General features: G+C 43.9%; 1 protein-coding gene across 1 annotated transcript in view; it reads right to left on the bottom strand.

The window, feature by feature from the left end:
• The window catches only part of LOC121575262 (CUB and sushi domain-containing protein 1-like), a 190,404-nt gene that overhangs the window by 142,231 nt on the left and 32,238 nt on the right, over positions 1-15,935 (bottom strand). The window contains exons 12-15 of the mRNA XM_041888234.2: positions 14,010-14,126; positions 13,567-13,782; positions 4,230-4,418; positions 3,008-3,177 (exon numbers count right to left, since the gene is read on the bottom strand). Of these exons, the coding sequence (XP_041744168.2) occupies positions 3,008-3,177; positions 4,230-4,418; positions 13,567-13,782; positions 14,010-14,126 (692 nt within the window). The remainder of the gene's footprint in view (positions 1-3,007; positions 3,178-4,229; positions 4,419-13,566; positions 13,783-14,009; positions 14,127-15,935) is intronic.

The following is a 15,935-nucleotide window of genomic DNA, read 5'->3' as shown; positions in this document are numbered from 1 at the left end:
GTTATGGATATGTAGTCAAAGTAAATCGTTACCATAATAACTTACAGTCAATCATGTGCTTTTTTTATTTTTATTTTTTACATATGGGTGGTCCCCGGAATTGAACCCACTATCCATGCTCTACCAACTGAGCTACAGAGGACCACAATAGCGTGCTATTTAATAGGAACTGCATGTATACTCGCGCTATTTGATGAATGGAAATGGACATCTGTTACAAAACACCAAAAAGTGTGCCTAATGACATTCAGTGATTGTCATTGATTAGGCCTTCATTAATTGATGCGTCTTGTTGACACATTTACCTTTTTTGTAGCCTAAAATGTCGGACACCTGAAATGGGCTGAAATTTGTCCCGGGAAAAATGGGACGGTCACCCTAACACACAAGGTCAACTTACTAGACTAGGCTACAATGTGTATTACAATGAACTTCAAAAAGGCCTACCAGTAGCCAGTGATAAAAGTGGTATAAAAAATAGGTAGGTAAACTCTGATTACCGGTCACTGTAAATAAATAAGTAACACTCCCTATACTTTCAATGCATTTTTCAGAAAATCTGGGTAAACAGCGTTTACCCTCCACTAGGCCTACACCACCCCCGGTAGCCTACCCTCTCAGCCGAGACAATTTACCATACATGAATACACACAGAACAGGTAGCCTACATTCGATAAAATACCTGAGTTTAATCAAAACATGTTTTACACCCTAGTTCATGAGTTGTCCATAATTCATGAGTGAACGCTTAGAGTCTTCACAGATCGTGTGACCTACTGTAAATCACTACATTTATTTTCTTACATTAATTACATTTATGACAGTGTTATTTGTAATTATTAAGCATTTAACAATTGAATTAGAAAATGTAACTTAAACCTTGTACGAATCATGGATCTTGGAGAATGCACTGTAAGTGTTACTATGCCTACGTCACATTTAATTATATTTCGCCGTGAAAACAGCTCCCATGGGCACACAAATCCAAAATAATGTAGGCCTATGCCGTTGCAAAATCGAATACTTCTAACCGAACGTTAACCTCTTCTAACCGAGTCACCTTATAGGCCTACTGTCATTAACGTATATAGCCAGCCTACTTGTTGGATGGATTGGATGCGCATTGGGGTCTAGCTTTAGGCTAGTTGTCTAGTGATATTGTCGACCATCATCAGCTGATCCAGGAAAGAAAACAAATATTGATAGAAAATAATAAAGCTAAATAAATGGTCTACTACTTCTAGCCAAAGATGGCACGGAGAACACCAGTACCCGCACGCACCTGAAAAACAACGCAATGAGCGCTCTAAACAGCTGACTGACACAAGCAAATAATGATAAATCGATGGATAAATATAATGCATTGGAATAAAGGCTATTTTTATCAAGGACGTATGGCAAACAAATGGCGAAAATGAGGAAGTACAAAGGAAAATCTATGCGTAAAGGAGCTCAGCTGAGGCCGAAATTCAACACTACTGAGTGGACAGCGCCACCACATAGAAATAAATGGTTTAAACGATGACAGAGAGGTGGGAGTGTTCGTTTAATTTAGAAGCTTTTCATATTTCCACTACATTTTAAACAAATAGGAGGATGGTTAAATTAGCATTATTTAGAGACCCCCCAAAGTTGGACTTTTGTTGCATTTAGGGAAGCTAACGTCTCATTCAGGGGAGCTGAGTTCCCGCTGGCTCCCCCGTAATTCGCATCTTGACTGTACAGTATGCAGCCTCTTGCAGTACAGTTACATTATTCACAATGGCAGCGCGAGTAGTTTGAGTGAGCAGTTAGCATTCAATCAATCAAGAAAATAATAAAGAGCCGATAGGCAGATCCATATTGTACATACATACTATGAATACATACACAAAGGAAGAATCATTAAAAAGTGGGCCATCCAAAGGACAGTGATCAAGACAATGTTCATGCGGGGAAACCAGAAGGGTGCCTTTTCCAAATAACATACTGTTGCTGTTTAATAAAACAAATGGCAGAGGTCATCATAAATCAATGTCAGTTTTCCGATTTTCTAACGCAGTTAACATTGTTTCAACCCTGAGCAGAATAGTAGGCTGGGTCACATAATTCAAGACCAAAATGAGAAGAAAATATCTTTACAATGTGATGGTTACATTTTCCTGTGTTTGACTGAGCATTTCCCATGCTGAAGAAAGTTTCAAGACCAATCAATTTATAACATTAAAGACAATTAATTTGGAAGAACAAAATGTAAGAACTGAAACATTAGATTTGTAACATTATAGGGAATCCTTCAGTCTCTGCAAAATCATTATAATAAGGGAAACACAATGGCAAACAATGCAGGAGGTCGGAGAATGCTTGAACAACAGACATGTTTCTTTGCTTTTCACAGCAATAAGCAGTGACACTTCTGTACATTAGATAGCAGTAGAATGGGAAACAGTGGGTATAAAACTTTAAATGTATTCTTTCAATCAAGAACCTTGCCATTAGGATAAACAATCCTTCCTAAATCCCCTTCCACTTCCTCAATTATTGGCTATTAGATGCACAGAATGTATGATAAAATATTAACAAAAACATTTCATTGTACAGGCCACATGCACAGGCATTTCAGATTTCTCATATGATGTTACTCTCAAAGAGAACACATATTCTCTCTTGTTTTCAATAACATATATGTATAATTAGTGGTCTTTAGGGATTGTTAAAAATGTATTTGTCTCACGGTGCTCTATATGCCTCAAGCTCTGGCATCATGTCATTTTAATGAAGGCATTAATAGTTCATGATCTGACTGAGTCACTAGCTCTGGTCTCCTACAGGTTACATTGGGTCATATTCCAACTGCATTCAAAGAGTTGATGATGCAGTGAAAAAGTCCCACATTGAGCCCTTTATTACCCATTTACACACCTTGCAGTAAGAGGGTTATGCGTGGGGCAGTATTTATGTGTAACATAAACAGAGTAAATATCCAGTGTAGTGTATGAGTGATGTGTAGAGTGTGTGTGAAACTCACCTTCAGGTAATCCCCCTCATGGAGCTGGAAGTTAGTGGCTGTGACACGGATGCCCTTCCCTGTCTCCGTCTCAATGCGGTAAATGCACTCATGGTTATTGTCATAATTGGATGGGTAATTGGGTGATAGCAGAACCCCCTCACTCCCAATGGTAGTGGCTCCACATTCAGCTAGGCAGAGAGAGAGAGAGAGAGAGAGAGAGAGAGAGAGAGAGAGAGAGAGAGAGAGAGAGAGAGAGAGAGAGAGAGAGAGAGAGAGAGAGAGAGGAATGGAGAGAATTTGATATTAAGACATATCATGGCAATCTGGGTTTGAAGTAAGAAAAATATCTTGATTATCTTTAGAGAACTGTCAAATTTCCCTACACACTAGAAGCTGCTCATTCCACACAATGAGAGAGAGAGAGCGAGAAGACCTGTGAGAAAATTAATATCTGGCGGTCATGAAACTGAAGAGGGGCATTAAAGGAGCAGTTTAACCCAAAGAGAAGAGTTCACCACAAATATTCAGCAGGTTGAACCCAGAATACTTCAGCAGCTGCTACTCTGTTACCCACTGATGGCCAATCAGGTGTTGCCCCTGTTGGAATATGACCCATTCGCATATTGATGAATCGCAACAACAGAAACTTGAGAGGAATATTAATTAATGAACAGCTCTCTGCATTAAGTGTGTGTTAGTCACTAAGTCTCAGGGCTGTGCTGGAATTGGATGTCCTTGTAGTTAATATTCTGATGTTGTTCCTCAGGTATAGAAGCAGATGTTGCCTGTAGAACTTGAGCTGTGTGAGCTTGATCTCGAGTTCGGTTCTCGTGGGGTGATTGCCTAATTTTCTCTACTGAACTTTTTATGGGAAAGCACAAGGTTCTTTGTAGGGGATGTCAAAATGACAGGCAGATCATCTCTTAGCACAATATATATGATATGTGTATAACTGTGTCCAAACTTTGCCCTGGTTTCATGCTCTGCCCATAAAAGATAACTTAATTGACAATAGGGACCAGCTGAGTTATATTCTTGAAATTGTAAATTAACCTTTTTACCTTTTTTCTGAAATTGAGGTAAATCAAACAATCCATTAGAAACTAGCTCATTCACTTGCATTACACTGTATGTTCGGTATAGCTCATTCTCCTGTCATTGGTAAAGTACAGTACACGTTTTTTCAAAGTATAAGTATTCACAGTTTGTCCAAATGAAATGAAAGCATGTGTCCACCTACCCACACACCTTGGCAGGGCTCCACTCCAGACCCTCCGGCCTCCCCCCAGGCAGGTGATCTTGTGGTCCCCCTCCAATCGATAACCCGGGAAGCAGGAAAAAATGAGTGAGTCCCCCACCTCAAACTGGAAACCAACTCGCCGGCTGTAGGCTGGCACTCCTGGATCTTCACAAGGCTCTAGGCTGTACTCTGTGGAATATGCCAACATGTTTATTAACCCTCAAACTACCAACATACAGTATTTTACATACATGGATTACCAACTGGGGTCATTTTGGCACCAGAAACTATTGGAAAAAGCAACAATCATCGCAAAATATCAACTTACTTCTTATCAAAATATATTTTTATCATGTAAATAATGTTATCTGAAATATATATTTACCAAAACAGACTGTTATTTTAGCAAAATTACAGTTTTTTTGCATATCCTATAAAACAAAAATATTATATCATGTGCAGCTTTAGTACAATCCACATTAGTACTAAAATGCAAATTTACCATCATTTGATTGTAGTATCATTTAGTTTTTAGAATTTAGAAATATATCTTTTTTTATAGTTATGTGGTAAAAAACGACCAGAATTTAAAGTAATCTAAAATGTAATCTACGTAATCCCCGAAAGTAATTATTTACTGTATCATGAGAGGACCATAAACAATAACTAGTAATGCTGCATACTCTAAAAAAGGTTAACATCTCACCTTTTTGATAAAAATAGTTATCAATTGCTTATTAGGCTTGGGTGGGGGACTCAGGTGCAGAGACGGACACGCGGACAAAGAGGGTGAATTATGATGTAGTTTATTCAGCGTGTTATGGTAGAGAGAAGCAGTACAGGGTGGAGTAGCTTCAGGCCGGGGTAGGAGCTGAGTAGGGTGGAGAGCCAGTAGTCCTGAGGGCTGGATGACGAGGATATCAGACAACAGAGCAGGTTGCGGCGTGGGAATGGCAGGCAGGCAGGCAGCAGGAACAGACGAGATCACAGGTAGTGTAGGAACGAACTGGCGCTGGAGAGGTGTCCAGCCCGGGTAGATAACTGCTGGTTGATTGTTGACAATGAGCTGCAGCTGTAACTGATCTTGTGAGAGAATGGCCACGCCCCCTGACCTAGATCCTCTGACTGGACTGCACAGCAGGGGGAGACAGACACAAACAACACACACAGGGAAAAAAGGGAAAGGAAAACCAGCAGGAACAGGACCAACAGTGCCGGACCGTAACAGTACCCCCTCAACGGGCGCCACCCGGCGACTCCACCCGGCTTGTCAGGGTGGTTCCTATGGAAGTCAGCCACCAGCTGCGGATCCAGTATAAATCGTCGGGGAATCCAGGACCTCTCCTCGGGACCGTATCCCTCCCAGTCCACCAGGTACTGAAACCCTCTACCACGCCTCCGGACGTCCAGCAGTCTCCGCACCGTGTAGGCTGGATGGTCGTCACACACGCGGTGGCGGAGGGGGATCCACAGGCGGACACAAAGGGCTGGAGGAGACCAGCTTCAGCTGGGACACGTGAAATGTAGGATGGACTCTCATGGCCTGGGGAAGCTTCAACCGAACAGCCGAAGGGTTGATGATGGAGTCGATCTCGAAAGGACCCAAATACCGGGGCGACAGCTTACGGGAGTCAGTGCGCAGGGGGATGTTGCTGGAGGAGAGCCAGACTCGCTGACCAGGCTGGAACTGGGGAGCGACTACCCTGTGCCTGTCCGCCACCCTCTTGTTACGCTCTGCTGTCCGTAGAAGAGCCTCACGGGTGTCCACCCACACCTTGCGGCAGCGACGAAGGTTATCCTGAACTGACGGGACGGCTAACTCCCTTTCCTGAGACGGGAACAATGGCGGTTGGTACCCCAAAGCCGCCTCAAATGGTGAGAGGCCGGTGGCAGATGAGGTGAGGGAATTGTGGGCATATTCGACCCACGGGAGATGTTTGGCCCAGGTGGACGGGTTCTGGGATGTCACACAGCGTAGAGCAGCCTCCAGGTCCTGATTGGTCCTCTCAGTCTGGCCATTGGACTGGGGATGGAAACCTGATGAGAGACTGACAGTGGCACCCAGAGCCGAACAAAACTCCTTCCATACCCGAGAAATGAACTGTGGGCCTCTATCGGACACTATGTCCACAGGTATTCCATGGGGACGGAATACATGTAGGACAAAGAGGTCGGCTGTCTCACTGGCAGATGGTAATTTTGGTAATGCAACAAAATGGGCAGATTTAGAGAATCTGTCCACGATGGTGAGTATGGTGTCATTACCCTCAGACATAGGAAGTCCAGTGACGAAGTCCAAGCCCACGTGAGACCAAGGACGACTCGGAACTGGGAGAGGCCGCAGCAGGCCCGAAGGAGCCCTGTGGGAAGCCTTATTTTGGGCACAGATGGAACAGGCCGCCACGTACTCCCGGACGTCAGCCTCGGCGGATGGCCACCAAAAGTGCCTCTTCAGTAGCGACAGTGTACGGTTCATACCAGGGTGGCAGGAGAAGCGTGAGGTGTGGATCCAGTTGAGCACTTGCGGCCGCACGGCTGCGGGAACATAGAGAAGGTCGGGGGGCCATCGGCCGGTCCAGGTTCCAACTCTTGTGCCGATCGGACGAGGGACTCGATTTCCCAGTGAACCGCCGCCACCAAACAGGAAGCGGGCAGAACAGATTCAGGATTGCTGGAGTCTTCATTGTCTGTAAACTGGCGAGAGAGAGCATCAGGCTTGACATTACGTGTGCCAGGACGATATGTTAAAATAAACTTGAACCTGCTGAAGAACAGAGCCCATCTGGCCTGACGGGAGTTCAGCCTCTTGGACGACTGGATGTAAGCCAGGTTCTTGTGGTCTGTCCAGACTATGAAGGGTTGCTCTGCTCCGTCTAGCCAGTGCCTCCACTCCTCCAACGCCAACTTGACAGCAAGCAACTCCCGGTTACCCACGTCGTAGTTCTTCTCAGCAGGGGTCAATCTCTTGGAGAAAAAGGCCACAGGATGGAGCTTCTGGTCCGTGGGGGAACGTTGTGACAGGACAGCCCCCACCCCCGAATCAGAGGCGTCCACTTCCACAATAAACTGCAAACTAGTGTCTGGATGAATAAGAACAGGTGAGGTGGTGAACAGTTCCTTCAATGTACTCACGGCTGACTCGGCCTCAGGCGTCCACAGGAATGGCACCTTAGGGGAGGTGAGCTTGGTCAGGGGGCAACCACTCGGCTGAAACCCCTGATGAAGCGGCGGTAGAAGTTGGCGAAGCCCAGGAAGCGTTGTAGCTGCTTCCGAGACGTGGGTGTGGGCCACTCCACAACCGCTCTGATCTTGTCAGGGTCTGGTGACACTTGTCCCCGCTCGATAATAAAGCCCAAAAAGGGGACGGACTGCCGGTGGAACTCACACTTTTCTGCTTTCACATACAGTTTGTTTTCCATGAGGCGTTGGAGAACCAGACGGACGTGGGAGACGTGTTCATCCTGTGACTTAGAGAATATTAGAATGTCATCCAAATAGACAAACACAAAACGGTGTAGAAAATCCCTCAACACATCGTTAACCATGGCCTGAAACACTGCTGGGGCGTTAGTGAGACCGAATGGCATGACTAGGTATTCAAAGTGTCCGAGAGGGGTATTGAACCCAGTTTTCCATTCATCTCCCCGCCTGATCCTAACGAGGTGGTAAGCGTTACGTAGGTCGAGTTTGGTAAACACAGTGGCACCATGAAGGGGTTCAAATGCTGAGTTGATGAGAGGCAGGGGGTATGTATTTCTGACTGTGATGTTATTTAGTCCTCTGTAGTCAATGCAGGGGCGTAATGTTTTGTCCTTCTTCTCTACAAAAAAGAACCCAGCTCCAACAGCGGAAGATGAGGGACGAATGATGCCAGAGGTTAGGGAGTCGCCTATGTAGGTTTCCATAGCTTCTCTCTCAGGACGGGACAGATTGAAAAGCCGACTGGACGGCAAAGGGGCTCCAGGCAGTAACTCAATAGCGCAATCGTAAGGCCTATGAGGTGGTAATGAAAGTGCCTTGGACTTACTGAATACCTCGGCCAGGTCCAGGTACTCCTCAGGGACTGAAGAGAGGTCTGGGGTTTTGACAGGGGAAGCAGGGGAGCCGACCGAGGGCGGAATAGCCGACCCAAGGCAAACAGAATGGCAGTGAGTGCTCCAACTGTGTATCTTGTGGTTTTGCCAGTCAATATGGGGGGTTGTGAAGGCTAAGCCAAGGGAAACCGAGGATAAGGGGGGGAGGCCGAGGAGGAGACTACTTTAAACTGGATGGTTTCTTTGTGATTGCCGGACAGCATGAGAGAAACGGGGACAGTTTGGTGGGTGATGTTGGCAAACTGATGGCCGTCAATAGCGGTTACTGTTATAGGCTTAGGCAGGGGCTTAACAGGGATCTCAGCCTGAGTGACCAGGTTGACGTCAAGGAAACTATCCTCAGCACCAGAGTCGATTAGAGCAGCTAGTGGGAGAGATAGATTCCTGAACTGGACTGTAGCTGGGATAACTAGACGGGGTGCTGTGGGCATTGAGTCAGGTGTAGCACTCGCAAGTACGCCCACTTTTACCTGCGAGCTTGGTCTTTTGGGCGAACCGGACAGTTAACCAGGAAATGAGTGCGGTCCCCACAGTACATGCACTCACCAGCCCGCATGCGCCCGTTCCTTTTCGGCAGGGGACAGACGAGCACGGCCCAGCTGCATGGGCTCGTCTAGTTCCGTGGAGGGATCCGCTGAGGTGTGTGGGCGGTGTCCGAGTGGTGGTGTAGCTCGGGCTGCCGAAGCGAGGGGCCCCGCCTGTGGTGTGGACCCGACCGCCCCTCTCCTGTCTCCTCTCCCGTAGCCTGTTGTCTATTCGTGTAGCAAGGGAAACGAGAACATGAAGGTTAGCAGGCTCATCACAAACAGCTAGTTCATTCTTAATCGGGTCACTTAGACCGTTAACAAACGCTCCCTGAAGAGCTTCGTCATTCCACTTGGAATCGGCTGCCAAGGTCCAAAAGTCAATGGCGTATTCAGCCACGCTACCCGTGCCCTGTCGTAGCTTCAATAGTCTCTTTGTGGCGGTCCCGGCATGGTCCGGGTGATCAAACACAACTTTCAATTGAGAGGAAAAATCGTCAAACGACAGGCTGGCAATCTGCTGAGTAGAACAAGCCGCTTCTGCCCAAATCAAAGCTTTGCCCCTCATTAACCCCAGTGCGTAATGTACCTTTGAGGATTCCGTGGAGAAAGACAGGGGCTTCTGTTGGAACACCAAGCGGCACTGAAGCAGGAAACCACGGCATTTGTTCAGGTCCCCGGTGAAAGGTTCGGGTGAGGTTGTAGGGGGTTCCCGAAGGGCAGGAGCGGAAGCCGAACCTGGAGCCACTGTAGGAGGAACAGGCGGAGGAGAAACAGAGGGAGGAAGGGTAGTGAGTGTTACCAGGTTAGCTACCTGAGAGGAGAGATGAGATACTTGATCCAACAACTGCTGGTTGTTATCCAATAGAGTCCGGATGAGTTGGTCGTGTTGTCCCAATAGCATTCCCTGTGAATGGAGGGCGCGTTGTATGCCATCACCCGTTGTTTCATGTGGCATCTCTGCTGAGTCCATGTTTGGCCAGTTCGTTCTATTAGGCTTGGGTGGGGGACTCAGGTGCAGAGACGGACACGCGGACAAAGAGGGTGAATTATGATGTAGTTTATTCAGCGTGTTATGGTAGAGAGAAGCAGTACAGGGTGGAGTAGCTTCAGGCCGGGGTAGGAGCTGAGTAGGGTGGAGAGCCAGTAGTCCTGAGGGCTGGATGACGAGGATATCAGACAACAGAGCAGGTTGCGGCGTGGGAATGGCAGGCAGGCAGGCAGCAGGAACAGACGAGATCACAGGTAGTGTAGGAACGAACTGGCGCTGGAGAGGTGTCCAGCCCGGGTAGATAACTGCTGGTTGATTGTTGACAATGAGCTGCAGCTGTAACTGATCTTGTGAGAGAATGGCCACGCCCCCTGACCTAGATCCTCTGACTGGACTGCACAGCAGGGGGAGACAGACACAAACAACACACACAGGGAAAAAGGGAAAGGAAAACCAGCAGGAACAGGACCAACAGTGCCGGACCGTAACATTGCTGAGGTGTAGTCACTTTTAAAGACACAAGCTCAAGTACACAGTGCAAATTTGATACAAATATGAAAATATGAAATATTCTATATGATGTATTTGGTATTCAACAAAACTGTATGAATAAGGCTTGAAATGACATATGCTTTCTAAATATAGTACAATAAAATAAAAAAAGCTAACAAAAATAATTAACCTTCCTTATAACTGTAAAATACATATTTGTATGTTTAGAGTTAGAGAAAATCTGCATATTTTCTAAAGGTCTCTCTTGATAAAAACATATACCCCCACCTTTGTGAACGTCACACAGAGCTCTAGCCTGGCTTCCTGAACTCATTAGGAAGTCGCCTTTCATCTCATATTAATATTGTCCATCTATGACAAACAGAAAGTGTTTTGTTGTTTAAAATCTATTATTTTAGATTCATGGCTATAAATCAGTCTCTGAATGTGCGATACAGTCTCTGAATGTGCGATAGTGATGAAACCACTCTCTCCTGCTGTGCTACGATGTAAGGATCGTAGGCATGTGCTTTGTCAGTGGCTGTGAATTAGGGAGCGAGCCAGGAGTTGATGGACAGTCTGAAGAGCGAATGAAATGGTAGGAGGGAAATCCCAGCTTCAATTGGTTTCAGATTTCACATCGTAAAGGTCAGTTGGAACCGGTACCAGAACCACGCAGGCAGTGGTGTAGTGGAGGGTATACCCACTTATTTTTCATTATTTCTTTACATTTTAGGCGCAGCAATATACACACGGCAGTTGGCCTACACTTGAATGTTCCAACATGCAATTTGCGGGAAAACAGCGTTCTAAAACGTGCACCGCTCATGCAAGCGGTTTCATGGACAGAAATAGGGAGGGTTTAAAGATGCAACAACTATCATGGGTTGCTAATATGATTAGGATAATGCCCTTGGCTGCTAGACAATGAAAGAAAGTTTAAAGAAAACGCATAATGAGTATGTCTTTATGAAAAATAATTGCCTCCACGTTTCTATGGTGGGTTTTTGACTATAGGCTACTTTAAAGCAAGGTAAGACAGACATGCCTCATAATATGAAGTAAAACGTCCAGGTTTCAAACAATGAAGGAACAGGAAAAATATAGAGATGCTAATGATAGACCTAACCGTCTTCTGGTAGATGGAAAGGCTTTGCCAAAAGCCTTCTCTACTAAATGTTAACTAGATACAAAGTAGCCTGTGCCTACCTGTCAGAATGATGTCATGATTATTTGCATCAATCTAGTGCCCATTTCGTTTGCAAACTCCATCTCAGCTAATCAAACAATAGTGTTAGGTGCCTGCATACGCACAGGTTCACAGTAAGTGTTAAACTATTTATATTTATACAAGTATCAAGTGGTAGTGCATGTTTGAAGTCGCTAACTTCATACTCCACTGGAAAACAGTGGATTACATTGTTCAATTTCACAGAATGAAGTTTTTATAAAAAACGACAGACTGCTGCACATAAAGAAAAGAATGCCTTTACACGACAAACATAGGTACAAGGTATGCATTAAAGAATGGACATTTTTACAAGTTTCATCTGATACTGACTCGATGTAGTCAGAGGTACACTCTGCCAAAACTAATTGCCACTCAACTCCATTGAGACGTGATTTGATTTGATTTGATTAAAATAAAATAAAATAAAAAACATAGTGGAGTTGAGAATTCTCAGCTAGTACGAACATTGCTTGCTAACCATGCTATCGCTAGTCCCTTCAAACACTGTTACATGTATTTTGTAATCAAAGTCTGGTCAGTCAAAGCATCTGGTTATTATTATTATTTATTTTGAAATGTTTGTATTTCCTCTGTTTGGTAACGCCAACCTGTCCTGTTCTCTACTCACCACCACTGTGAATTGGCTCCTATTTGAGCGGGCCGTTGAAGATAGGCACAGGTTGCAAACCTCGTTATTTGGTTTCTCAGGTGTTTTCATTGTTTATTGGAAATGTTTATGCTAATTGTGCATTTGTTTTCATAAATGTGTTAAGTTTTGACCATTATAATGTTAATTGTAATAAATTTAAAGTGTGTTATTTAGCTGTTTAAAGGTTTTAATGGTTTTAATGGTTTATGCTAAGTGATATTATTTAGGATTCCCTAATCCTCATTGAGGGCTGTTTGTCAACTTTTTCCTTTGTATTCGAGTCAAGTTATTATATTATTGGCCGAGTAAGTTAAAGGCCAAGTGCAAACGTTTTTATCTCAATATCAAATAATTTCTGTGTAATAATTAAGTAACTTACTGTGATAGTTTCCCATTAAAATTGTCAAAAATAAACAAAATAAAATATTTTTGCAAAAAAAAAGGAACTATTTCTCAAGTAAGACATTTGCTAGGACTGTCTCAGAGTGGTCTGAGTGGGGAGGGGAAGGCACCAAAGGGATGCCTTAACCACAGAGTGGATCAATCCATCAAAGCAGAGGAGCCTAATGGGAGGAATATGTAACCTGAAACTAGCTGCTATTGGCAGAGGTTTGGATATATTTTGGTTATTGGTCTATTCACCAGGCAAGCCAAAACTCCACCCATGCAAAACCTGCTGATTAGAAGGTCCTGTATAAATTGTATTTTCAACCAGCAACTATCAGAAATAACAGTGATCACATTTTTTCCACACTTTTACATTTACATTACATTTTAGTCATTTAGCAGACGCTCTTATCCAGAGCGACTTACAGTTAGTGAATACATATTTTTTATTTATTTTTTATACTGGCCCCCCGTGGGAATCGAACCCACAACCCTGGCGTTGCAAACGCCATGCTCTATCAACTGAGCTACATCCCTGCCGGCCATTCCCTCCCCTACCCTGGACGACGCTGGGCCAATTGTGCGCTGCCCATGAATTTTACAGTGTTAGTTTCATCAGCTGTTGTACACATATAAAACAAAACACAGGAAAAACTGAATATTGATTGCACTGGGCCTTTAAGTATTTTTGTCATGTTTAAAGTTTGTATATTTTTGTAGATACAACTCTGGATACAGTCTTCTCCATCACCTGCACTATAAATAAATACCACCTATTTCCGCATTTGATCTACTGACGTCTCAACTGTTACTGCTCCACACTTGGTCCTCTATCCTAACACAATGGCATTTACAATTGCATTTACAATCAAAAACAGTGTTCTAATCACTGCAGTCACGTCAGATATTTGAATTCACATGAAAGGAACTCTTAAAATTACACATTATACACAATACATGACAACCCACCTGAGAAGGACATGTTGAAACCTTCATAGGACATGGAGAAGTCTGAGACGAAGCGGAGCTGGGCGCTAAAGTTTCCAAACAGGCCGGCCTTGATGGAGGGGGGCAGGATGGAGCCAGTGAGCCTGGCCACGGGTTCTGTGAAGCTGCCGTCCTCTGTGATGAGGAGATAATCATGGGAGTCCTCCAGGTGGAACGTGTTGAAGAGCAGCTGCACTCCTGGAGAGATTCAGATAAGATTAGACCTCCCTAAGTCACACATCAAAAACCCTGTCTCTACGTCACACCAGCCCTAAGGGAGGGCTGGGGCTTAATGTTGATGAGAATGTAGAGATACATCATTCAAATGGGGTGATGTAGGCCTAGTCACAGCCACTTTTACTCACTTAATGCTGCAACAAATGATTAGTTGGTTCTTACGGTAGAGAGCTATTCATGAGTCTTACCTTTGCCATGAGACACCTCTATTGTCCATGTGCAGTTCAATGAGTTTGGGTAGAAATCAGGAAATCCAGGGGAGAGAATGGTTCCTTTTTTACCAAAGATATAACCACCACACAACGCTAAGGGAAACAAAATGAAACATATTGTGAATGAGGCATTGTTTTTTGAACTCCCATACATTGAGAACATTGAGAACTGAACATTATCAATGATTAATTAATGGCATTTCTTGCATATCAATCAGGGCTTTAAGAAAAATTAATTATAACAGCATTTAAATAAATAAAGATGCAAACGACTATGAGCTCGTATCATTAGATTTTTGATTAGTATGCCAATAGCGCAGAGAACTGCTCGAAGAAATTGCTAAATTAAAAAAAGAGTCCGGGTGGGTTTGAAACCAGAATTTAGGTCAGAGCCTGCAAACAATATCCCTGGGTGTAAGAGAATCTCTTTTGCACTTTGTAAATGTTCTAAACAAACTTTTAGTCGCTCCTCCATGTTATTTGTAGAGACAAACCTGATGACAGTGTGAAAAACAGACGTAGACACATGTTTCTAGATTAAAAGCCTCAGAGTTTACCCAACTAAAGCTGAGTAAAATGAAGACGTGGGTTACTGTATGCTGATAGTGAGTCTGTCTGGGAAGATCAAAAGCAAATGTAATAACCGAGGCAGAATTCTGACAGGAGAGACCCTGTCAGTGGAGACAGTCAGGCAGAGTCGTCGAAACAACAACTTATCACTGCCTTAATTATGAGATGAATAAAAAAGGAAGAACAAGTTAAAGGAATATGCTAATCTATGTTGGCTTCCATGTAAATATTATGCTTTAATTGTTCTTACCATGTTTGCGAAGCATGGAATCTGTAGCATGAATGTATATGTGAATAGACAAACAGAGGTCCAGAACCTCTAGCCTGTGAGGTTGAAGTCACTCAGTGTTTATAATTGGTGTGAGGATCTGTTAAATGGTATGAAAATAGCTGAAAAATGAAGTAGACATTCCTAAGATAGCACAGGTTCCCATGAACAAATGTATGGAGTTGGCACTTGCAATTATACCCGATTCCGTTGGCTATGGAGATGCTGGTGATTAAATGGGGCTCATGTTGCGCGTGTTATCATACATGCCCAAGGCTACCACTGAAAGTTAATCAGCGAAGATTGTTCTTTTGAGTGTGAGACAAATAAAATATCATAATTGCATGATATCCCAGCATGCATCTACATATGTACTGAGGTCTGAATCATCCTGTTGGAAGGAAGAGGGGGAGATATTTTTGTTGTACTTGTGAAAAACAAGGTGTACCTTCCACCAAAGTGAGGGATCCTTGGAAATCATTACAAATTACTTCTGGTATAGATATCACAAAGCAGGCCACAAAGGCAGCACAGTATTTTTATGATGAGACATGGATAAGACCAATTGTGGGCGTAAACAATCCATATCTACAGTATCGTCTTTGCCACAATGAAATGGATCATAAAGATGGCCCTGCTCTTAAGAGCTTAAGTCCTGCTTCCACCATAAACACAGCAGTGGGCAGGAGGAGACAGGTGCTCAGGATGCATGACTAGTGGAACATTTCTACGGGAAGTGAAGCATGCATTTCTGCTGCACTTCTAAGAATGAGGGTTCTAAGAATGATACTACAAGAACAAACCATTGATGGATGATCAATGTTATGCTCTGTGATTGTTCATTATTTCTCACCATTTCCAAAAAGTATTGTGCCGTAACCTCATTCTAATATAAAACATTGTATCTCTTCCTGAAATGAATGGGTGATAAATCCTATTTAATAACCAGATAGCAGCTTTGTCTAGAACAGGAACTGTCTATTGCATATGCCTACAGCCTTGTGAAATGATAGAGTGAGTAAGAGGGACAAATAGGCAAATACAACGGCAGCAAACATTTCACA

Source organism: Coregonus clupeaformis, chromosome 1 (assembly GCF_020615455.1).
Source record: "Coregonus clupeaformis isolate EN_2021a chromosome 1, ASM2061545v1, whole genome shotgun sequence".
NCBI lineage: Eukaryota > Metazoa > Chordata > Actinopteri > Salmoniformes > Salmonidae > Coregonus > Coregonus clupeaformis.
Note: the sequence above shows the minus strand (reverse complement) of the source record. Positions and strands in the feature narration are given on the sequence as shown.